Genomic DNA, 25,140 nt, shown 5'->3' on the forward strand with positions numbered 1-25,140 from the left:
CTCTCACCGCGCAGAGCGGCCTCCCCTGCTAGGAAAAGAAAAGGCAGGGTTGGTGGACGCACAACAGCCGAAGGGTTAAAATGCAGCTCTCCACCTTTCTGCCATCTGTTCTCGCTCCCTGTTTCACGCTGAGCTCTGCCTTGCCCTCTCCACCTCCTCGTGCTCTGTTTGCAGTGCCCCGGACAGCGACACAACAGCTCTGCCACTGCTCGTCTAATTAGACGCCAGCATACATTCACTCCTGTAAACACGGGCTCAGGTGAATAATGGATTTGCTCCAAATTGCAAAGTAGCAGCTATTGTGAGCGCTCCTAGCTCTATGGAAACCCTGTATTTCAAGTGTTACCATGGGCAAATAATGGAGAAGATCCCACAATAGAGCAAGCAGCAGGAGCGAGCGAGGTGGGAGCAGAGAGGTGCCTGGCCAGAGACCACAAAAACAACATACGTGCTCCAAAGCTCTGAAAGGCCTTGGTGCGAAGATGGCAGAGTCCAGCTCCTGTATCAAAGCCTGCCAGTACCACTCCAAGGCACACAGGAGAGTAGCACTTGTTCCTCACGTGATGCCCATGGGTTAAATGCAGGGAACAGACTTGGCTGCTTGCAGGAAAGAGACACATCAGATTTAACAAGACAGGAGACAAATTAAAACGGGGATGGGAAGAAGGTGCTCTGCAGAAATAAGTATGGGAACACTTCTACACATGCTCTGCCTCCGGTCAATGAGCAGCAGCAACCAGTCAGGACGCCATGGAGCTCCCTCTGGTTCTCACTGCTCTGTCACGACTCCAGCCTGCCATCACCCTGTCCACCATTGCCTCACGCAGGACAGAGAACCGCTACTGGGAAAGCTCCTGAAACCTCAGGCTAAAACATCCCCTGTACGTAACTAGACCGCAGGCCTGCCAGGCACCACCACGGCCAGACACCACCATACCACAGAATCGGCACCTCGCCCCATCACTGAACTAAATAACGGTTAAGAGTAACAACGTGAAAATCCTTTGGGATCCTACAGAACTGAGATTCCCAAAACCCATCAGGGAAGCAGGCAGCACCTTTCGGAGCTTATAGCCTCCTGCCCTTAACAGAAGGACTGTACCCACAAGGGGTTGGGGTTTTTGGGGGTTTTTTTGTTTCTTTTTTTGTTGGGTTTTGTTGTTTTTTTTTTTTTTTTTTTTTTTTTTTTACGCACTCCCCATGTCTGCTGCGCATCAAAGCATGAACATTTATACCCAGGCCTGAAGATGCGCAAACATAAGATCCCACACAGCAGTGCAGTGGGCATCTAGAGCCTTTGCTCAGGATCCACAGAAGGCGGCAAAGACAGCCAGGAGGTAGTGTTTCCACAGGTTTATAAATCTGATAAATACAAGTGTAACACTCTGCCCACCACAATGGGGCAGAGGAGAAGGGAAAGGAGTCCCAAAGGTTGCTGAGGGAGTGCTGACTTGTACTCGGCAGCTGGAGAGTACACGACAGCTGGAGATTTATGCTGATGTGTCAAACAGCTTCTCGATCATCTCCCCCACCTGGTCAACCTGGTATTTGATGTACTTCTCAGGGTTCTTGGTGAAGGGCACGTTGCCGTATCTGCAAAGGAAGACAACCCCTGAGTGACAAACGACTGGAACACAGCAAAGAGACCCACTGGCTCCTCTTCTGCCACAAATCAGCTCCACTCCAGCACGTCCCACTTGAATCTGACAGGGTATCTTGTAGGGAACAAGTGACCTGGTTACAACTGGTCTCCTGAGTTTTACATGAACAGCCCAGGGTGGCTCAGAGCTTTGTGCTAGCTAGAACACCTGCACTCCCCCTGACGAAGGAATCAGGGTGACAGCAGATGTTTGCCACTAGTAGAGTTCAGCTTGGGGATGTTTTAGTGTGCAAGGGAGAGAAGCTAAGACAGGACAGTAGAAAAGTGCCTCAGCTCAGGCTACTCTAGGCCCCAAAGACCTGAGTAAATCCAAAGAAGAGAGGACAGTGTTGCAAGAGGTCGTCACCTGTTCAAGAAGGCACCATAAGTCTCTTTCACAATGGTTTTCTGTGCCTGGCGGATTTTGTCCCGTTGCTCCATGTCTGGGATTGCCCAGGCCTTCTGGATCTTACATAGCTCCTCCAGCCCATCATTAAAACCCTGTCCAAAGTAAAACTCAGTGAGTGTCCTGTCTGCAATCGCGTCTCTATACCGAGTCTGATGTTCTTGCCCTCCTCTGCTGATCACCAACAGACAGGTCTCCTCCTTAGGCAGATCTTTGGTCTGACTGTCTGTCCCAATCAACTAGGGGATGTTCTTACGCCATCTAACACCGCCTTACCTTAAAGCGCTCCTTTATCATCTGCCTCTCCTTATCCTTGAGCTGCAACAAGGAGGGAAAGGATTTTATTTCATCTCCAGAAATAAATTTCCATCATCAGTGTTTGCCCACAACTCCCTATCCAACCTAAGTAATATCCTACCTACTTGGCTTGAATTCCCTCTCCTAAAGCAGGCAGAAGAGAAAGCTGCAGTGAGCAGCACACCCGACATTCAGCAACTGGCTTTCATTTGAAGTAGGTTTAACGAGGGTATTTTTCAGCCAGAACAGACATAAAAATAGACTTCTTTATGCTTCCAGCCCTTTCTAAGGGAAGGTCTCAGGGTTTTGCAAATCCAACATAGAAGCATCTGCTCAGGTGAAAATACAAGAATGGAGGCAGAGATTAAAAGACTTGTATGAATCTGGGGCAGGGGAGATTAGAAGGCAGCGCTGCTCACCATCTTGTCCCAGCCACAGTATTCACTCTGCAGAGCAATACTGGCATGAGATACAAAGAAGGTTTCTGGGAATTTTTTAATATGACAAAGGAAAAGACGTTTCCGGCAATTTCTATCATCTCAAAACCATCCTTGCCCATTCTCTCACCTTCACTCCTGGTTGAAAGACGGGCAGGTTTCTCTCCAAGATGTAATCTATCACCTTCAACCAGCTGCATGGAAAATGAGATAGGAAAGAGGCAAAGAGGAGTTACTCATGCCTCACCAGAACATCTTTGTCTTCCCTCATGACCCAAAGGCCACCCCAGATACTACACACCCCAAAACTTTCCACAGTGACCCCTTCCCAAGTTAGATTAATCACTTGGAAACCAAAATACTTGGCTTTGGTTTCAGAAAAGTTTCTGTTTTAGGCTGATCTCTCCCACTGCTCCAGCAGCACTGGCTCCCAAGGAGCTCCCAAACTGACAAAACTAAGGGAAGAGCAGAGGATGTCATCTGACCTGCGCTGGTAGGTCTGGATCTGCTGTTCAATGAGCTCCCGGTAAGACCTCTCAGCTGTCTTCTGTGTCACGGCTACCAACTGGATCAGCTCAGACCTGAAAGAACAGAAAACCTGAGGAAGCACCTGAGCCAGCTGCTCTCAGGGCTGCTAGCAGGATGGCAACATTTCAAGCCCCCATCAACAAGTTCTTTTCTGCCCTTTACAATAAAAGGGACCTTGAAATGCACAAACTGGGAGACAGAAGCTGCTCCAAGATACTTTCCAAAGCCATGTCCTCAGTCCTCCCAAGATCAAAGGATTCTCTACAACCTAAGGCATCTCTGATGCTTTTAGCTTCCACTCTCATGTAATGTGATGTTTATAATAGTGCAAAGCTTTCAAAAGGGCAGTTTCAAGAATGGAAGAAAGAGCAGAGATGAGACAGGCTGGCAAGTAAATGCACTCAATGCAGAGCTCTGCTCCAAAACCATGCTTAGAATCAGCCTGGACTTCAGGGAGATTTACCCAGATACACACTTACTTTTCCAGAGATTTCAGAATGTAGTTGTAGTTGTTGTGCAGAAATATGGCACTCAAAGCCGGGTCTTCATAAACCTTGGATTTACTAAGAAGGTTAAGCTGCAAGTTGCCCAGCACTTTGCCTTGAAGCGGGAAAAACAGAGAACAAAAAGTTTTGCACTGAAACTTCTCATTACTGACAATCCAAACCGAGCACTCTGTACTGTCGCTGTGGGCCCACAGCAAAGCGAACAGCACAGCCCCAACTGCATGTGCAGACAAGGCTACAATCATGTGTACTTAACAATCCTACAAGCCTGTCCTGGTTTTGGCTGGGATAGAGTTAATTTTCTTTTTAGTAGCTGGTACAGTGTTATGTTTTAGATTTAGTGTGAGAATGATGCTGATAACACGCTGATGTTTTAGTTGTTGCTAAGTAGCGCTTATCTTAAGCCAAGGACTTTCCAGTTTCCCATGCTCTGCCAGCAAGCAGGTGTGCAAGGAGCTGGGAGGGAGCACGGCCAGGGCAGCTGACCTGAACTAGCCAAAGGGGTATTCCATACCATGGAACGTCATGCCCAGTATAGAAACAGGGGGGAGTTGGCCAGGAGGGGCGGATCGCGGCTCTGGCATCAGTCAGCGGGTGGTGAGCAATTGCATTGTGCACCACTGTTTTTTTCTCCCCCCCCCCCCCCCTTTTTTTGTTATATTCATTTTCATTACTATTATTATTATATTTCATTATTACTATTGTTAGTATTATATTTTACTTTAATTATTAAACTGATCTTATCTCAACCCACGAGTTTTACTTTTTTTCCTTTCCTCCTCCTCACCCCACTGGGAGAGGGGAGGGGGAAGCGGCTGTGTGGTGCTTCGTTGCTGACTGGGGTTAAACCACAACAAAGCCTTACACACATCTTTCCTCAGCAAGTCACCAAAACCTCTCTGCGAACTAGTACCTTTGTTACAACTGGCAATACAGTTGCATTCCATGTTCAGACTAAGTCCCAGGACCAGCATGGGTGATCAGACACAGCCTGATCGTGACCCAGGCTCAGATCTCAAAGAAGCCAAGGGACCTGATCCCCATTGTAATAGATCATCATGAGATAGTACCGTGAACTCATCTCAGTATCTCACTGTTAAACACAGGATCGAGATTTTACAGACCCCCTTTGGCAGCTGGGAGCCTCTGTGGGGTTGAAGGTGCAAAGCACTCAGTGAGAATGGTTCGAGGCAACTGACAACAAAAGCTGTGCAGCACAGCGAGCTGCTGCACTGTGCTTTGTCCTGTCTAACTGTAACAGTCTGAAACTCCCAGTTTGACCCTTTTTTCCATCCCTTCCATCAGACTGCAGCTCAAACATGGAAAGATCACATGGAGTAAGAGACACAGCCTGTGCTCTTCACCCAAGAATGAGCTAAGTGAAGGACAGTCGATGGGGCAGAAATGGGAAGGTGTGCAGAGTACTCACAGATGTAGGTGCTCAGCAGCCGCCTGCTGAACTCTGAACTGTAACTGCTAGCTGAAGAGCTGGTCTCTGGAAAGGAAAGAGTCTTAGGCCAGTTAACATGCCACGGGGAAGGGAGGTATGTGTGGTCAGCCTGCCTCTATTCAAACAAGCCTCGTCCCTGTTGCTATGGAATTAGTGGTCGACAGTGAAATTAGCTCCCTGCTCCAGTGCCGACTGTCAGCAGCTTATCCAAGGTGAGGGTGGAAGAGCTCTGCACCCCTCGATCCTTGTATCTGCATCAAGTGCTGAGCACCCTGCCACAAATCTCTCCTTTCCTTCCCAGTGCTCAGAGGACATCCTCTCGATCAGAAATAGAGTCATTAAACACATCCTCCCCATCCTTCCCCCACCACCTGAAAAGGGTTTGTAAGCACTAGAAATTGGCAATCAGAGAACAAATGAGCTGGAGCTGTTAACAGCAGGCACACAACAGTAACCGAAACAAGCAGAAGGGCTCTGGAAAGTTTCAGCCATCCCCATGGTTGCTGATAGGGCCTGCCTGGCTCTGTATGAGGGACTGCGCCAGCATGGGAGCCTGCCCTTACAAGCAACGACTCCGGGCTGGCACATGTTCCTCTGTCTAAGCATAAGAGATGGCTTTCTGCCCTCAAGGGCTTGTGGGCATGGGTCCCACGGGACACGTGGGGTAGCTATCTCCTCCTCCCCGCCCCCCACCAGAGAGTTTGGCAGCTGGGCCTAGCTCGGGTGGTCCGAGTTCATAAGCACCCCATGGGAAAGGCCTCGAGGCTCCTGTTGCTGGGATTTGGACAATAAGGAGCCGAGCGCACATGGGATAAAGCATGATACCAGCTGGGCCAATTTGCTACCCGTGCCAAAGAGATTCAGTGCCATGAGAGTGTCTTTAGCCTGTTTCAGCTCATGTGGCATCCCTCATTGTCTGCTGGTGACAAGCCCTCCCTATTCTCTCCAGCCCACTGGCAAGAGTTACTTACCCTCCCCTTTTTCCCTTTTCAATTATGTGTTAATTTATTTACCACTCCTGGAGGATAAAGAATTAACATACATCACCAGAGTCCGAGGCAATATGAACAGGTACATGTGGGTAAGTCTGCTTACCTCTGGGATCTAAAGGAATATTGTATGTGTCCCCAAGAACTACAAAGATTAGGCAGAACAGAGAGAAAAGGGGAGGGAGGAGAGAGAAAAAGAAACGCAAAGTGCAAAAAGACAGGTTAGAGAACACCATCCCTTTGAGAACAAAGCAGATATTAACACAGAGCAGCCACAGACAGCTACACGGGAGAGCAGGCAGGAGTCCCTCCAAGGCCACAAACGGAGTGGAGATCACAGAGGAAAGGCAGAATCTAACCTCCTTCCCCTGCTAGAGACATTGTTTGTACTGTCATTGTTTGTATTTAGCAAGACACCTCATTCCAAATCAGTTCAAACCCTCTTTCAAGGCAAACGAAAGCTTTCCCTCATGCCAGCGGCAGTTTACTGGTCCTTGAAATGAACTGCACAGCCCATATAACCTTCCCAAGAACCTGAGCAAAGCCATCCCACTCTCATTCTCCACTTTAGCATCCCTGCATGGCTATACAAGGCCCTACAGAGCCATTCAGTGGGCAAGAGCAAGGGATTGGCATCACTGCATTTAACTGATCAACCTTGCTTTTGCTGCCACTTGAGGCAAACATCACAGAAAAAACTGCATGTATTTCCCACCTCTTGGGATCACTGTGGGCATTATCTAACCCAACTCCAGACACCCACACCTGAGCTAGCAACTGGAAGCTGTCATTAGAGAGGTACCCTTGGGGGCAAGTCACCATCCCAAAGCAGATGCCTCTGTTCGCAGAAGCAACTCCCCCCTTAAACTCCACTGACATAATCACCTCTGATCTGAGGACGTTTGGTCTAGGGTGATGTCAGGTCCACAGCCAGACGGGGACCACGTCGTCACTCAAAATGAGAGCATCCTGTGTGGGTGCCCCATGTTGGGCCAGGCCTAGCTTTTGGAGCAAGCGACAGAGCTGTTCTGCATGAGAACAACACTGGCAGAAAGCAGGGAGCATCTGGCCGCAGATGGTCCCTAAGGCCTGACTGCAGATGGAGAGAACAGGATTTACAATACTTGGATTGTGGGTCATCTCATGCATGGCTCTGAGGTACTACACGTCAGCCCAAGTTACCAGATCTGTTACAATTACATTGACTTCAAGCTTTAATAATTGAACAGACTGCAAAGAGGCATTTTTCTCAAGCTGTCTTTACACAGCAGGATCCCTCTATACCTCATGAGACAACCAGCCACAATTAAAAAGCAAATGGCTTGTGTGTCATGGACATGGTCACATTTTGTTATATGACCAATATAAAAAAATAAAAAAGCCTATGCTACCTTTTGAATCAGCTCCTATGACAGATCTCTAGTGCATGACAACATGTCAAGACTTTGAAACAACAGTGCTGACATCACCATTCAGGGAAGGACATGGGAAACAGTTGGTTTCTCCAAGGAAAAACTCAAACTACCTCTCTGGCCAAGGAGAGAGAGTCAAGGCCTGGGAGGCTCTGAGCACACTGAGCTTGCAAGTGAAGAAGGCACAAGGCAGTGGCTAGAGGAGATGTGGCAAGAAGCAGACACATCCTAGCTTGAGTTAATTTAGAACTGGCAGAATCTTCCAAGCAGGAATTGCAGATAAAAGTCTGGAGGCAGCTGTAAGCTTCCCTCTTCCTCTGCTCCTAATGGGCTCCCTAACCCTCTCCACACACCAGCTAGTGGCCTGTGCCTCCTCAGGTCCCTGCGCCCCCTGAATCTCCAGTTCTCCACCTCTCCAGCCTGCTCTATTCCAACCTACTTGAAAGCATGAGCTCTGCCAAGGCCGAGGGCTCACTAGAGAGCTGGAAGCTGCTGCTCGGCACAGAACCAAGAATCACGCTCTAGCTGATACGCAGCAGTGTCCCATTACATAAGGCAGCAGCTCTCAGCTTCAGATCTACGTATTTCTTTCTGGAATTAGTCTCTTCAGCATCCTGGAGAGCAGAGCTAAAACTTGTCTCTCTGTTAGGGCACGTGACACACAAATAGCTCAGGAGTCCCAGCTTGATCATGGCTAGATGCTGAGCAGAATATTCTTGCTGCTGCTGCTGTTATACTCTGACCAGAAGATGTGGCAGAGAAAGGCAGCAATTCATCAACACACAGCCTAACTAAAGCTAACTCAGCTGGACCAACCACCCTCACTCCAGTACAGTCACAGGGGACCAGCCCAGTGTCAGATTTGAAGCTAAATGACTAAGGCATCCTCTCTTGATACCACAGAGCACGTCAGCAATAAAGACCATCCCAAGAGTACCTGATAGGAGCAAGTGTGGAAGGCCAGCAGGGAAACTCTCTGCATCCCTTGGAGTTCTCCAGATAACCAACTACGTGGTCATGGCAGATCAGAGGACAAGACAAACCACAGGGTGAAGGACAGGAGGAGAACAAGCTCACAGTGCATGTTGAAGTTTGATCTTTTTAGGGAAGACGTCCAGACAATTTGGGGAAGGAACTGCATGCCCAACCAAGCCCCATGCATGTATGTACCTTGCGATGCCAGCATGGCACCCGCCGTCTCCTGGAAATCCAACAATTGCTGTAGGAAAAGGATGGCCTGGAAGCAAGGGAGGGAAGTTATGAGCAACTGACATTGCATCTCCTATGCTCTGCTATTAAGGATCATGAAGGACCACTTGTCCCCTCACACTTAAAAGCCTTCAAGAAACAAATCACTACACTCCTTTGAGTTGCTGGGTTTTACCCACACAGTCACATCATGGCTGAGCAAGGGTAACTAGCTAATCTCTCCACGGAAGCCAGTTAATTGCCCTTCCAATACCAAGACAGCTTAACTTAAGAAATTTCCCTACTGCTCATTTTAAAACCTCTTCAGAAGCTGTTTTTCACAAAGGATGGTTCAAATCATCATCACATACGTTGCTGGTGAGTTCATGAACTGTCCCATCTTTTGGCATGTTATATTCCTTGTCTGGATCATTCTAAGAAGGGAAGAGAGAGACATAAGGTAAGCATGTAAGGAAATTGAAGGCATCTACAATACAACTGCTGCTGCAAGTGAGCTGTAGGCTTGTTTATCCAGCCTCTCTCAACATCCTCAGACCCGGCTCTTGCAGTGCCATCTCCTGGTGCTCAGAAACCACAGCTCCTATGCACCGGCAGCTCAGAACCACAGGGGTTTGTTCAGCATGTGACCATCAAATGTTCAGCTCACCTACCGGGCAGTGCATTCACCAAGCCCACCTTACACAGGGACAGTTTAACATGAGTCCTCCAAAACTTTTCAAGTCAGCAATTTTCCTTTCTTTTTAAATAGGATTAAATTCTGAGATTGACTCGATATCAGCAGAGGCCTGGAAGCTCATGTCAAATTATTTGTAGTATGCTGTTAAGGGTCTTAGACAGAGGCCTCCTGTATTTGAAATCAGCACCAACCATTTGGTATTTGCAGCTGACCATCCAAAGTGATCCAGCAAGCTCCTACTTCAGAGTCAGAAACTACATGGTCTCACGGACAGCTGAAAGCTGAACTAGGAGTTCTGCTCAGAAAACCCCTCTTCCAAGCCTGCTGGTCTTGCCAGAGAGAACATTGAGGGGAATCCTACCTTAATGTTGTCTGCAAACTCTTCCAGTGCCTTCGCACCAGTGGTCTCCATGGAAGTGATCAACCCTGGCAGTTTGTTCTTAGTGCCTGCTGCAGTTCCCTGGAATAGTTCCATAACACATCAGAGACGGAAAACAAACAGTATCTGAACTTTCATCCAGCACCTACCCTTCTTGATCCCCCACCCCAGCATCTCATTCTCAATTCCCCATGTGCCAGGAGAATATTTACAGCACCATCAACAACACGTGAAATCCTGCATTCTTCTGCCAGCCAGAAAGGGAAGATCTTGTGACTCTAACAGTGACCAGGACTTGCTACCGCTCATGTTTCCTCTTACACAGTACCTGATACAGGAGGTTGGTGCATCACAGTCACCAGCTGGAAGCAGATGGAAAGGAGCCCTGCTAAACCTTGATGCCATAACTGATACCTGGAGAACCCTGTGGCACGGTCCAGGCAGGCTCTCCTCAGTGCAGCCCATCTTCCAGACGTCAGTGAGCACAGTCTAAACTAAGCTCAACAGTATCAGAGATGAAACACCTCAGAGGCCATGTATACAGCAGAATAATGTAGATGGTCCATCACCAGGTCATGACTTGAACTGAAAAGAACTGCTGCTGAGAGATGCTGAGTTGCTGGTTCACCATCACAGAAATGAGCACGCTGCATTTGTGTCACTTCCAGTCCACGCTGGAGGACAGAAGCAGCATGGCTTTGTTCAAAGCCACTGTGATAATCCCTTTCAAAAAGTTCTCCAGACAACCCACGCCACAGGACCCTCTCCAATCCCATCACACTTACCTGCAAGACCTGGTCAAATTCTGGCTTCATCTGCTTAAGATGCTTAAGGATGGGGAAGATGGTGAGCACAGCTGAATAGTCGTGTCGGATGATGGCTTTCCGGGCAGCTGAGACAATATTATCCCCCTCCATGATCAAGTTATCTAATGACTCCTGCAACAAAGCCAGAGTCAGAAGGAAGCAGCATGACTTTTGGCCAGGCAGCACAAGGGGCTCAAAGCGGGATACCCGTTAAGGATGCCAATTTAGCTGACGGGTCATTTGCGGTACCCCGTGAGTGACTCTGAGCACATGTTCTCCAGCATCTGTGCAGGCCCCGGTTCCCTAAACAGGTCCTGGAGGACAACCCTAGCAGTGGTGGTGCTCTTGGGCACCCACAGCAGGTGGTGGAATCCATATCCTCACAATGAAGAGGAAGGGAAAAAGACTTTGTGTGTATCCTTTACAAGAGAAGTCAAACAGAGGCTCAACTGACCTGGATGAGAGAATCAAAGGTCTTCTTCTGGTGGTGCTCCGGGACGATTTCTGTCAGGAGCTGGTATTCGCTCTGGGCTAGTTTGACAAAGGCACTAACGCAGTGAATGTACGCATCAATCTCGATATCGAAGACGTCATCCCTCCCTGTAAGGGCAAGATGGCTTTAAGAGAGAACGAAATTTGTACTGAGCTTCCAGCAGCTCTGCTCACTCCAAGGCCTTGGTGTACACAAGGAGCACAAGGTTCTTCTGGAAAAGGCGGTTCTGGCTTTGCACCCATCCTTGCATGAGAACAAGAGTCATCTTCTCACCAAACCTGCCCCCTGGGTTTGTGCATGGGAAGCTATGCATACCCTGCAGGAGGCATGCAAAGTCATCTGCAGTTCAGGAAACAAGCACATCAGGACACCAGCTCTTTCCGGCCTCATGACAGAAGGCAAGTTTGGAGCTCTTCTGGGATACAGACTAAATTTAATCAAGGGCTTGAACATAGAGTACTAAACTCAGGAAGGTCTGAGGTGAATTATTCAACATCTCTGCTTGTATTTTTAGAATTCTTTATCTCCATCCGTCATGCAGATGAAGAACTGCCATTTTGCATCAACATTTCTGGGAAATCAAGGCTGTCCTGGAAGGCAGCCTCTTCCCGCAGGCAGAAACAGAAGATAAAAAACAGGCAGATGAACATTTAAATCCTATGAAGCAGGAATATCAGCACAGCTAGGTGAGCTATCTGCCACACAATGCTGCATACAAATGCAAATATTTGAATTCTAGCATACAAATGTCTCAGACAAAGATCCATCAAAGAACCTACGTGGCAGGCATGAGAAGTGCCGGTATGATACAAGGGCCCACACCAACTCATGCCAACCACTAGCTGGATCTGTCAGCAGGACAGACACAAACAGACTCACACAATCCTGCATTACTCGGACCCCTGTAGTAACCACTACAAGACAGTAAGATTACACAGAGAGGCCTTCTCTAAGCTATGGCCTGCTGCTGCTCCTTCTCTCCTCCCAGCAACATTTGCAACTTTTGATAGGGAAAGAACCAATTCTTCCCTACACTGACAGGTCCCTCAGGCTGATCTTCTAAAAGTTATGGTCAGCAGGGGACACACAAACGTGAGGTGGTCTTACAGACTGCCTACAGTGGAGAGTGGCCCACTGTATTGCATGCCGCATGTGATCCCTTTCCTGTTTGCTTCACTTCAGCACCGAACAAGCCAGTAGCTACCTACAGGAAAGTGCCCCTCAGCATGGTGGCCACCAGTCTTTGGTTGGACAAAGTTGGGGTTCCCTGTTTGAGGGCTTGGGGTGTGTGTGATTAGTAGGAGTGAATTCTACTGAGAAGAGCCAGAGCTTCTTAGCCAGAGAAGGCCCATGCTCCAGGACTGCCCACGTAGATGAACAGCCACTGACTACAAAACTACTGTGAAACATGCTGAAAAGAAGGGATGTTAGCCAGCTTGTTATGAAGTGACAACATGGTACTTACCAGCAGCCGGCCCATGCTTGTCGCTCAGGGTATCGGAAAGGTGTTTAACTCGTAAATCATGCTCATGACCTAGTGAGATGTCAGCCGGCACAAACAGAAGGCGCAATTTATCCAGGGTGGTTACAGCATGGATGCTCACACTGGCTGGAAGCCACTTCAAGCTTGGCTTATTTGATCTGATGGACACTTTTTTCCCTACACAGTCCCAGGAACGCTACCTGACCAAATCCCTTTGTTGGGCTATGTAGTGGTAGCAACCCTTTGAAACCTGATGAGAAGTGTGAGTTAAGTCATTTGTTGGGCCACAGGAGTCCCTTGAACCTCCTGCCATAAGTTCTGAATGGGATAGCAGGCACTAGAAGTCCAATTTGTACTCACAACCATTACAAATCCAAACTCAAAGCCCATCTCCTGCTCAGCACAAGAATTTTTTCCCCCAAATGAGTGATATTCGTCACCATCTGGGATTTAGCAGACTACAATGTAGGTGCTGAAGAGATCTACTTTGGATGCATACATAGCAAGAGGCAGAAAGGTCTTACAGATGCTTTGAAGCAAGTGACCCCTTCTCCCTTACTTGGTACAACCTCTATGAGCAGAGGAGATCAGAATACAGAAGACGACCATTTAGGTAGGTCTCCATAGAGAAGATGTACAGGCACGATGCACTGAGCTAGCTGTGGTCTGACACTTCAGCATCAGGTTTGGAAAGGTCACTAGGAAACTGAATGTCTCAAAGTCCAGGCAAAAAGAAGAGAGAACAGAAACACCACAAGCAGATGTCATCAGAGAAGAGCTTCCATTAGCCAGGTGGCTATGGTGGGTCAACTGCTTTAAGGTAACATTCCTCTCCACCTGTACTCATGTTTACAGAGACTTTGAAATCCAGACACTAAATTCAGAAAAATAATTTGGCCCTCCAGCATCTCCTTGGTTCCCCAAGGATAGCTGTACCTATCCAATGCTGTCCACAAAGCACTAGGCTAATGGAAGTCCCACCTGGAAAAGCAAGGCTGATACACAGAGAAAGTCAAGGGTGAAGTAGCTAGAGCTGTGATTACCTTCCATAGGAATGAGGTTAGAGGCCCCCTTTTTCCCATCTAGACCATGCTGAGAGTACTGTTTCAGAAGGTTCTGAGCCTTACGGATCGTGCCTGTCACCAGAGCCAGAGAGAAGAGACAAGAAGACCTAGAAAATGAGTGAAAGAAAACAAACCCAGAACACCAGCCCTCCACCAGCAAGTCACCTGAGCCCAGCAAGAGGATGCTGGGCACCAATGAGCATGCTCAGTACAGGAACGTGAACCCCAAACTCACGTCCAAGTGTGCAGACACAACGGCATTTCCAGACCGTTTCCCTGCTTTGAGGGTGGGGGCATGAATTCCAGCCAGGGTTACAGAATCAGGGGGTGCTCAAATCAGTTTGGTGAGGTGGTACGGCTGGGTGAGAAAACATTATCAGAGAAGGGAAGCAACGAAGCACCCTTCCCTGTAATGAGTTTATTTAAGCCAGTACTCTGCATCCAAGCGTACAAGGTTTGTTGCTTTTCCTCAGCTGTGGAAGCAGGGCTTTGCAGTATGGACAATTCCTGTCCGGCAACATGTTGCCTGCTCCCCAGAGCCACAATCGCAGCTGCTTGGTTAGAGCTGCAGAAAGAGGTGCCTCTCCGAGGGGTATTTTCTGAGCATGCTCAACACAGACACATCAGGAGCCCCACAGCCAAGAGAAGGAATGATCTCTGGCGTTACAGGAAGCGATAAAAGGGTGACAACCTCTGGGCTCGAGAGAGCAATTGCAGCAGCAATTCCCATCACAGGAATCGCAGAATAATGGATGCTGCCCACCCATGTCTAACTCGCATTAAGTCACCCTAATCCCCAAGACACTTCTCTTCTAAGGAACTGCAAATCAATTAAAACCATGGAAAAAAAAATAACACTGGGTTAAAAGATTTATACTTAACACACACAAAAAAACAGACAGAACTGAACAAAAGCCAATGCTGGATATACAGCTAGAAAGCACAAAACAAAGCATTAATGTGACAACTGAAGACTAAGCACTGTTTCCACATTAAAAGGTTAGTCGTCATGCAACAAGCTACAATTATCACAAGCACATGGACACCCTCTCACAGCAGAGCTTTGCTGTTGCCTGCACAACAGCGAACAGAAAGTTTTGGGAAGGTAGAAGGAGTTTCTATAGGAGACCCAGATGAAACAGAACTGGGCTGAGTAAATGAAGAAGGATCCAAGAAATAAAAATGCTGCTGCCAAAATTAAGAATTGTTCTTCCACTTTAAAGTAATAAATACTTCAAACATGTAGAAAATCTCTACTTCCACCGGTAACTGTGAGACACAATGCAGCCTGGAAATGAGTGTCGGCTGCCCAAATGCTGAGGACCGCTATCCTGAGGGGAAGCCCAAGTATACGCCACTGCAGAACAGCATCCTGGCGTGCAGGACAGCTTCATCCCATAAAGGGGTATGCAGCAGGGGGAAGGAAACTTTGAGTCCCCCAGACAGCACATCTCTAATGGGGGAGAACAGGAGAGAGAAGTTCCCACTGAATTACCAAGCTGCCTTAACGTGGTGCACTTACTAAATAACAGAACATCGTTCCTAAAGCATAATGTTTCACTGGCAACATTTTTCTTCTACCAGTTCAGAGTGTTCTCAACCACTTAGTAAAGAAAAAAAATCATATCCATAAACCACATTCTTCTAGCAGGAAACTTCTCCCCTCTACACCCACACCGGGGAGGTGAGAAGACTTACACTCTTCCTGTGCTGGATGTATTTGCTCCTAGCTTCTGCCATATGATCAAATGAGAGGGCTATGCCTCTTCTTCCAAGCTTCCCAATGCTCTTCACACCCAACCCTTCCACTTTACTCTTAGCTACTTTCAGAAACCTTAAGCGCTTGGGCACAACAGCAAGCTCCTCTGAGCTGTAGCAAGCTCTGGAGATAGGCACTAAGCTCTTTCTTACTGCTGTTACCATTGCCCAGCTGATGTAGAGCAGCTCAACCCAGGTACTGTTCTTCTACCAGTTCTTTCATCTTTCCCACTTTCAAGCATCCAAGGGGAGCAGGGGCGGGGGAGAATAAAAAAAGAGGGTAAATTGGTGTGAAAACCAAGCAGACAGTACTACTGCTGCTGTCAATTCTCCATAGCCCACCTCTGACAGTTTCTTCTCAGATGAGAGCTGAAACGCCTCTGCTGCATTTTATTTGCATAAGCACAATTACCTGTGTTTACGCTGACACACATTGAGTGTTCAGTGTTCATGGGCATCACTTCAGTGCTGCTGTATCCCTCTTACTTAGCATTGTAATTAGGCTTTAATGGATTCTAGTGGAAGCCAAATGCTTTTGTTCTATGATTGTTTTCCCCTATTAGGCAGCTCGCAAACCAAATGGGACTGTGTTTCAGCTACTAATGAAAACATCACATTCAAGCTAGGCAGTGATCAATATGGGAAGCGGGAAGCAGAAACAGGCTCTTTATTCTGCCACACAAAGACTCCACAGTCTGCCTTCAGGTAGCACCTCACCCCTAGGTAAACTGGAGCATTAAGTAAACTGCAAAAGGGCTCCCCTATAGCTTGAAAAGAGCCCCCAAACCCCTCAAAAGTCAAAAAACACCTGAAACTTCTGCTCCTGTGGCCCAACTGTTAAATAAAGCGGCTTTTGGGCACACACAAGGCACAGTTTTCCAACTGCACATTGTTCTCCTGTTTCTCTCTTCCATTAGGTGGTTTTCTAACCAAGCAGAAGGGCAACACGTCCTCTTTTCTTAAGCACCAGCTGCAGGAGTCTGTATAAAACTGGCTAGAGCTCCCTGGCTTTTGCTTGTAGGCAGCCAGGCCGGATGCCCCTGCCGGCATCTTCTGGCCCTATCCTTCCCTGGCAGTGCACAGCTTCTGAGCTACCTGCTGCTCTCAAGCCAACAAAAGAGCACTGGGTCTACAGGCATCACAAAAGAAGTGATATTTTATGTGCATATGTTTGCAGCAGGATGATTTGGGAATCTGAATACACTTGCCCTCTGAGACAGACTGCTGACATTTCAAACAGCAAACTACTAAAAAAAAAAAAAAGCCCACAGATTGCTTCGTCAGTTCAACTTGACTTGGCAAGTTTCATTTAAGAGGAGACTTTAGAAGCATCTTTAGAAGGATTCTGCTTTAGAAGCACCTCCAGCAGTCAGATTTTCAACTGCATGCTGTAACAACAGGAGACGGTACAGGGTACATCAACAAATAAAACAATAACAGAGAGATGAAGACTCTCTGAAACAACACAGGGATATGGAGCATGTTCTCCAGAATCCAACATAGTACCTGGGAGAGGGGGAGAGGTCTCTGCCTTGTTACCCTGTCCCTAATACCTCACCTTCCCTTTAGCTGTAGCCTCTCTTGTGCTTTGCTTTGTGGGTAAACAAGTTATAGCACATCAGATTTAGTTTGTTATTTATCCCTTGCAACAGGTTAAAGTGTGCGTTGGGGTGTGCACTGGGATATTCTTCCTTAAGGACTAAGGAAATCAACTCACTTGTTGGAACTGTGAGAAAATCCCCTTGTCTGAAACCCAAATTGGCAGAACTTGACTTTACTTACTGAAGCAATAGCACAGAAAAAAAGTCCATAATTGATCCATAATTTGTCCATAATTTTTATGAAGTCCATAATTTGTCCACAATTGAACAAAGGCTAAAACCAGGGGAATCAAACAGCACCAGATTAATATCGCTGAGGGCTACTGTACCAGTGCAAAGAGGGCGTAAGACCTCCACCTCAAGAGCTGTCCTTGAAAGCTGATGGAACTGCAGAAAAACTGGTGAATCTCTGCACAAAGACTATTATTTTCCTGCATTTTTAATTTCACTTAAGTACAATTTAGCAGCCATAAGAGATGGCTGGTGTATGAGGTTTAACCACCCCTGTCCTTCAAGAGCTACAGTCTGGTTCTCTGTCCTTGTTCACAGAAGATTGGAGACAAATTAGCCACTATTTCTTCTTGAGATTAACAATACTCCAACAGATCATTTAAAATGCTCTTTCCTTCATATACCGTCAGCTCTGTACGTGCATTCAGACTGTGCTCTGTGCCTTCTACCTGGCCTATCTCAAACTCCAATTAAACTGAGCAAAAAGACGTGAAAATCTCCTGGCAAATCTACAGTCGAGACATTCATTATGACAAGTGATTTTGGATGCCCAAATGCATCCATTTTGGAGGAGCCCTGTTTGTAGGGAACAAATGTTTGTGCTCTCAAATGTGTGGGCTCCTTTCTGTACTCTCTATGTGAGCATCCAAGATCTGAGACTCGTTAAAAAAATCCTAGTGATTTTTTTTAATCTGCCCATGAAAAAAATCTCCTCCATCTCTGACTATTTACCTAGAGCATAGGGGAGACGCTACCCTTTGGCAGGCTGCTCAGAAACGTTTGCTGACCATGCTGACTTCACAGAGATCAAAGCCCAAGGATCTTTTCAGTGTCAGGTGATAACTGAGAACTGTGGACCAAATATGAAGCATCTGCAACTGGAGTTCCCCATGGCTCAACTACAGATCCCCATCTGGCATCTTTCCAGTAGAGAGCCACTGAACCACACAAAAATAATTTTTACCTCTTAAAATCATGCTGTTGGGCAAGAGCCACTGTTCAGGAGCTGAACACAAATGACTGCATCATGCTTAGGAGCAATTTTAAACACTGTTTTTCTGCCATCTGCAGCATAGCTAGTTCTCCTTAGCGGGAGGATATCATGCTCTACAGGTCTCCCAACACTGGGGCAAATTCTTATTCAAATAACTACCTGCCAAACTCCAGAGGAAAGCCAAGTCCAGGGTGAGACACCCCCCTCTCAGGTGGCTCTCTGCTGACAGGGGAAAATCCACTGAAATTCGCGTTCACCAACTGCAACTCGCACATCAGCTTTCAGGAACAGTTCCAGGGCACACCAGCAATGGCACAGATTGATTTTAAAAGACCAGAGGGGTGATCTCTGGATGCCACAGCCTTCCCCAGGCAGCCCTCCCTCTGTAAATATCCCAGGCACACCCTCTGCTGTAGCAAGAAGAGGCCCAGCAAAGCCTCTCCACACACAGAAGTGAAGAGAGCGAGCACCAGGGCCAGCACACATAGACACACATTACCTGGGATGAGGACTGCATTCACATCAGGATTATAAAAATAAACACAACACAATTAAAATGGATATTTCTTTTCTTCCCTTTCCCCATCCCATCCATTCCCAGTCCCTACCTACATTTCTTCATATTTTCCTGAACCCAGTAAGAGTATTTGGACAACACAGGAAAAAAATATTAGGGTGGGAGAGTATTGGCCAGGTAAACCCACAGAAATATGAACTTTTCTGACTTTCATCACTATTACAGAGGAGACAGAGTGCTGGGACACACAGAGGGACAGTATCACATGCTAGCTTTTGCTAGCCCTCCTTCTGGCCGTGCTCCCACTACATGGCACGTTTCAGAGACGGGAACTCCAGCTCTGCTCTCCGGTACACCGCAGTGACCAGCCTCACCAGCTGCAGAAAATGCAGCAAAACTCCATTATGAGAAGTGGAATAACCCACCAGCCACATTCATAGCTCTTCCAAAGACAGGCCGAGGCAAAACCTTTAACAGCCCTTCCAAAATTCAGACAACTTTGGATCTCATTTCTGTAGGCACCTACCTAGTCCCCATCTCAACTCCTGACCCGTTCTTGGTTTCCCAGCACAATAATAATTTGTTCATAACTAATGATTAAACTGATGTGTTTTATCAGATCCAAGTTTTCTATTTTTCTGTGGCACAGTCTATATTCCATATTCCAAGGCTGAGGACAGGTGTTCTCAGATCATATCCTTTTATAGCCCTCTCAGGTCTCTCTTTACTTATCTCCTTTATTAAGGCAATGGCCTTTTCTCTCCCTGTATAGAGAACCCCTCTCCTCCCTTTACATCACCCAGAGAACAGACCTGATGACTTGACAAACAGAGACAGAAAATGTCTGTAATCTCAGTGCTGAATCCAGGACAGAGAAGGGGTGCTTATCTCCAAAATCTCACCCCTCCTCCTGTCCTAAAAGCACATTTTAGGCAGAGAGGCTACCTCAGCAGTGAGAAGGCCTGCAGATATGTGTTCAATACTCAGGCAAGAGGATACACAGTACAGTGATACCCCTTTCAGGGACTCACCTGGTCTCTTGATTGGCTTTTTGGTGGGGGTGTCCTTCCTTTTGTTCTGAATGGCAGGGGAATACGGCACCCCCGTGGAGGAACTGTTCTTACGGAAATGGTCTTTCAGCCCCTTGATGGAGCGGTCGAGCTGGACAGAGCGGATTTGGAAGTAAACAGTCATGAAATCTAAGGAGACAAGGTAGAAACAAGATTATAAGCAAACAGGGACCACTATACGGTAAAACAAACCTTTCCTGAAACACTCTGTGCCACTAAGGGGACTTACTAGCATTGATGTGGGACCTCAAGTAAGTGTTTTTCCCTCCCAGAGCCTCTCCTATTTTCTTCAAAAACTTCTTCTTCTTTCCCCTGCAGTATTCATTCCAGCCCTCCCACCACATCAAGTCTGTGCACCGCTATCAACAGCACACCAGTTGTGGAACTGATGGGAGACCTTCGTGCAAGACATTGTCAATTCAAATGCTCAGTTTCTAACATGAGAGACTTTACACACTTCTCAGGATTTAGGGCACTCAGGAACTAAATGAGGTGTTCATCATTTGAAAGCAGAATACAAACTGACTAACAAAATATGCTATATATGCTTGAGTCACCTTTGATCATGGAAAAATTCTTAAGAAGCTTTTAAAGATGTTCGTCATATGTGGTAAGCACAGTAATGCCCACTCAGAAGTAAATCATTGAGGTGGGGGGCGATTCTAGTAGCTATATGTATGTGAAAGTACAGGTGTCCTGCAACAAGTCCACAAAGTTACTCGCTCCCAAAGGAAAAGTTAATAAAGGAATATAAAGCTGTAGGCAGATTTTGACACTGCAGAACAGGAAAGAAGAGACACGTACTGATTGAAGAAAGTCATCTGTGCTGCCTTCCCCCCACCCTTGGTCACATTTAATACAAAAAGTTCTGATCATAAATAGTTCCCAAATGGGAATAAGTGACCAGTGTCTTGCACATTTATAATACCTGAGCACTAGATAGTTGCAGCTCCATCAGAAGGCGTTACACGTGCAAGTTAAATGGATTTCTGCTATAGGACAGACTATGCATTAAGATAATTTGTGCTTTATTTACACAGCTCTTTCTCTCATCATATCCACCAGGAGATCATTCTGTTCAGCTGACAAACCAGCACTTCAGTCTCACTACAGACGCTGTAAAAAAAGCAGGATCTTACGGTGATTGAAAGGAGACTGAACTACTCACCTCAACGGTGCCACTAAGGCAGTCACTAGTTCTGCTAGCGCTGCTAGCTACCAACAGCAGTGTGACTCACGGCTTGTTAGCCACAGCAGCACCTCAGCAGAGGCTTCATGGCTGAAGGTGTGCGATCTACAAGCCAAGCTGTGCTACACACAATCCTCAACACCCTACTTTTGGTTTCAACCACGTGGTAAGTAGTTGGAGAGCACTAACCTGATACAGAACTACAAGGGAACAAACACACAACACTACCAACCTTGATTCCTGCCGTTTTCCACCAGCCAGCCAGAAATGCGGATGATATCATGCAGGACGCTCTCTGGGAGGTGCTCCAGAGACATCTCCTCCTGCGTCTCCATTTCATCGTCCCCACTGATCAGGTCCAGGATGAGGATGGGTGGGACCGGCTTGGTGTGTCGGGTCATCAAGCTGCGGAACTCTGATTCCAGGGACTCCTTGCCCCTCTCAAAGAGGGATTTCTGGCACAAAACAGCAGAAGGACAGAAGCAGCACAGGGCTTCTGTAATCAGTCACTCACAAGTATTTCTGCACAAGAATGTACTTTCTACAGCGTTTCTAACCACTGTCAAGTACCGCATGCTTCAAACTCCAACAACGCCTGTAACTAAGAGACTTTTAAAGCAAATTAAATTAAAAAATGCTTGGGAGTTGCTCAGTTTTCAAGTGGGATTTAAACAGATCTCCCATTCTGCTCAAGCAGATCAAGGACTGACAAGAGCTACTCACTGGGAGGTTCAATCAGCTTCACCACACGTGCAAGATATGCTTTCAGAAGTCCTACTGGCGCAATGCATAGAGAGCACAAAATGCCACAAGCAGAAATGCTGCTGAGCACAGACTTAAACAGGAGCCAAAACAGTCGTTTCTTCAGCTGTGCCCAAACACCTTCTTCACCAGGCACCAAGCCCGTCAGTCTCTCACAGCAAAAGGGCAAGCAGCAGGGCTACGTCTGTCCCTCTCACACCCATGCCAGGTTCCAGACCCATGACCTACCACACGGTTCAGCTCCGGGCTGTCTGGATTGTTGTCCTGGAAGTACTCCACTGCCTTCTGGATTTTGTCCATGCAATTCAAGTATTCCTCCAGCCTCCCAGTGGGGCTGAAAATAAAAGCAAAAATAAAAAGCAGTGCCCCAAGAAGCAAAGAAAGAAGATATCAAGAAAGCACCAGACCAAACTCAGGATAAAAATAACAAGGAAAATTGCAACTCCCTTTTCTTCAACTAGGAGGGATTCCCTTTTGTCTCCACTCAATGCCACAGCAGAATACCCAATCCACGCAGCAAGTGCAGAAGTATTGATGATTGAACAGCACACAACTCTAAGCCTTGCCTTCCTCTCCCAGTCAGGCCCTGATGGGAAGGTAGAGGAAGCTGCACATCCCACCCCAGAGAAGGGCCATCACAACACCCTTCCAGAGACTGAAAGCAGGCTCCAGTACAGTTCTGATTCATCCTGGATGCAGTGACAACATCAACAGGGCAGGAAGAACCTTTGGGAAGAGCGTGGAGGAAAGAAGAGAAGCCACCAATGCTCGTGAGATTCATACGGCAGCATGTCTGCAAAACCTGGAAGAGACACCAGTGCAGAGTCTGAGCAGACTTTGCCTGCTGGGGACTGCTGAAGGTCAAGTCAGGCAGCTTTATCGTGGACTGATGGTAGGGAAAGAGTGTGGGAAGGGTACAAGGAACATTATGATGAGTGTGTGGAGTCAGCTCCCCTACCTCTATCCCAAAAGTTCAATAGGATGAAGCTCCCCAGCAAGATCTAGCTGCTCAACTCACCCTTCCTTTATGATCTTCTCTGTGTCCTTAGCCACATGGTAGTAACTGATGACATGATCCAAGCAGGACAGGGTCTTCTCCACATTCTCCTGCAAGCGCTGCAGGTTCTCTGTCTGTTTATGGACAGGGATGATCGAGTTCTCCAGCTTCATCAAACGACTTTCAAAGGAGGAGAGGATAGAAACCTACACGCCAAGAGAGGAACAGAGAGCTGAGGACATCCTTCCACGTGGATCCATCCAGTAGGGTAGTAGTTAGAGCAGGGCAATCAGGGACCTTCAGCTCCCAGCTTCTCTTTTTGGACTCTGCTACTAACTTGCCATGGCTCCTTAGGCAGGCTGTTTAATCCCTCTATGTCCTAATTTCTATTAATAATCACAAAACAGATCATCTGCCATACAGAGATGGGCCAGTCTTGAATTAAATGTTTGTAAAGCGTGAAGATAATGTTCCAAGACAGTACTAAGGAGGAGCAAAATTTTATTTGACAGCAGAAAACAAATCCCCAGGAACTGCCTGGAAGTGCCCTAGGTAAAAAGGGCAACAAAAGCATAAGCCGGCAGCCACTTTGCTCCATACCACTAAGACCCAAACATGAGATGCACAACATGAAGGCACAGGACCAGTATAGTGAGAACGTTCTTAGACATTTGGTTTTTAAAAGGGACTGCGACATTGCTTCTGAAAGGTGGAAAACCTTAGTAAGCTCATAAAGGGTGCCTTAATGTCATCTTTTCTAGGCCAAAACGTAATTCTTTCAAGATTCACTCCTATGTTATGTTTTCCACGCTTCTGTGGCGGTCTCTACGACTTTCTTAAAGCACTGAGCCCAAAACCGGACATAGTATACTAGCTGAGGGCTTACAAGCAATTAGAGCACAATAATTACTTTCTACTTCTTAAACAGAACACTCCCCAAAATAAAACTCCAAACAAGACCTGACTTTATGAAGCAACAACATGACGCTGTTGCACAAACTAGTCTGGGGTCTATTAATACCTCTTCCCAAGAGAGAGGACAGACCGTAAAGAGATGAGGCCAACAGCTCATTTGAGCCCTCAGCTCCCCAGGAGAGAAGCTTAGGATTGAAACATTCATCAGTTTTCCCCTTTGCCCAGCCACTGAAGTGTAAAACAGACGCAGAGCAAGTGGTTCATTACTCTGCATTCCTCAGATGGGCACAAGGACAGCCTTGAAAATACATTCTCCTAAGAAAAAGTAAACCCAGGCCCAGCATTAGGGCTGAACTTCAAGGACCTCCTTACCATGTTCTTTGTAAGCTGATCACTCTTCTCAAGGCTCTCTTTGATAAAGGACAGAGTTTCTTCTTCCTGTCAGCAGGATGAAAAAATAGTCTTCAATTCTGAAAACTAAGCTTTAAACCTCTAAACATTACATGTAGGTTTTTACAAGTCCTGGTAAACACTGCAGCAAACCAAGTTTGGTCTGATGCTGAGGCCACATTTTCAGATGCCACCTCTTAACAGAAATCAGGGCAATTGACCCAAGGTGAGAGACACATAACATAATGAGTGAGGTTTCTATGGATTACTCGTTTCCCTTCGATACCACAAGCCCATGAGCCTTAGCACACTAAAGTCACAGCACAATATAAAATTAATACCTTTACCACAGAGGCCACACATTTCCCTGCCACAGCACAACACAGGTGTTGCACAGGCACCATCCAAATCCCACGCACAGCCGTGAACTCAAGCGGCCAACGCCAAGCAACCACCAAGGGCTGTTTTGAAGTCACCGAAGCCCAGAGATGGGGGGGGGGAAACAGCAGCCTGCAAGGGCTGGCCTCACAGGCTGGACCTGAGGACTTGAAGGGAGAGCCCCCAGAAGCTACCAGGCCCTAAGAGGGGGGCCCCAGGCCCGAAGTGGGTGGCAGAGATACCCCTTGACCCTGAAAACCAGGGCCCTAGGCCCTGAAGGGGACCTGGGGATGCTGCCAGGCCCGGGGCGGGGTGACCAGGCTCTTAGGGGGTCCCGGGACGCTCCCAGGCCCGGTGGGGACCTGCAGGCCAGCTCCCAGCCCCGTCTCCTAGGCAACGCGCTGGGGCTGCGGGCGCGGGCCCGGGCCCAGGGCCCGGCAGGGCCCGCAGCAGGTCCCTAGCCCAGTACCACCTGCTTAAGCTTGTCCTCGATCTCCCTCCTGCGGGCCGACACCTCCTCGGTGGGGATCATCCTGCCGCGGGGCACCGGGGCCGCGCTCCGCC

The 25,140-nt window shown here is 47.4% G+C and overlaps 1 protein-coding gene across 13 annotated transcripts; it reads right to left on the minus strand.

Moving 5' to 3' along the window:
• Nucleotides 1-1,338: 1,338 nt before the first annotated feature.
• On the minus strand, nt 1,339-25,139 carry EXOC7 (exocyst complex component 7). 13 transcript variants are annotated; one of them, XM_050908291.1, is made up of 22 exons: nt 25,049-25,139; nt 24,181-24,246; nt 22,915-23,099; nt 22,125-22,230; nt 21,367-21,589; nt 19,907-20,074; nt 18,858-18,869; nt 13,754-13,846; nt 12,693-12,761; nt 11,189-11,334; nt 10,714-10,866; nt 9,911-10,009; nt 9,224-9,286; nt 8,835-8,901; nt 6,359-6,397; nt 5,243-5,308; nt 3,787-3,907; nt 3,265-3,360; nt 2,910-2,973; nt 2,322-2,363; nt 2,007-2,140; nt 1,339-1,593 (listed from the first exon to the last, which is right to left on the minus strand). In XM_050908291.1, the coding sequence occupies exons 1-22, from the start codon at nt 25,106-25,108 to the stop codon at nt 1,491-1,493; spliced, it is 2,175 nt and encodes a 724-aa protein (XP_050764248.1). In that variant the 5' UTR covers nt 25,109-25,139; the 3' UTR covers nt 1,339-1,490. The 13 variants fall into 13 exon arrangements, 12 of the variants coding, with proteins under 12 accessions (XP_050764248.1, XP_050764250.1, XP_050764247.1 ...); XM_050908293.1 differs by lacking the exon at nt 18,858-18,869; XM_050908290.1 differs by lacking the exon at nt 6,359-6,397.
• Between the last annotated feature and the right edge of the window lies 1 nt (nt 25,140).

This window comes from Gymnogyps californianus, chromosome 19, assembly GCF_018139145.2.
Source record: "Gymnogyps californianus isolate 813 chromosome 19, ASM1813914v2, whole genome shotgun sequence".
NCBI classification, from domain to species: domain Eukaryota; kingdom Metazoa; phylum Chordata; class Aves; order Accipitriformes; family Cathartidae; genus Gymnogyps; species Gymnogyps californianus.

Coding starts and splice junctions, on each gene's coding strand:
- EXOC7 (XM_050908291.1), bottom strand. CDS start 25,108: ATGATCCCCACCGAGGAGGTGTCGGCCCGCAGGAGGGAGATCGAGGAC. Junction 22,231..22,914: donor GAGAAGATCATAAAGGAAGG/GTGAGTTGAGCA, acceptor TTTTATTTTCAG/CCCCACTGGGAGGCTGGAGG. Junction 8,902..9,223: donor TTCATGAACTCACCAGCAAC/GTATGTGATGAT, acceptor CCTTGCTTCCAG/GCCATCCTTTTCCTACAGCA.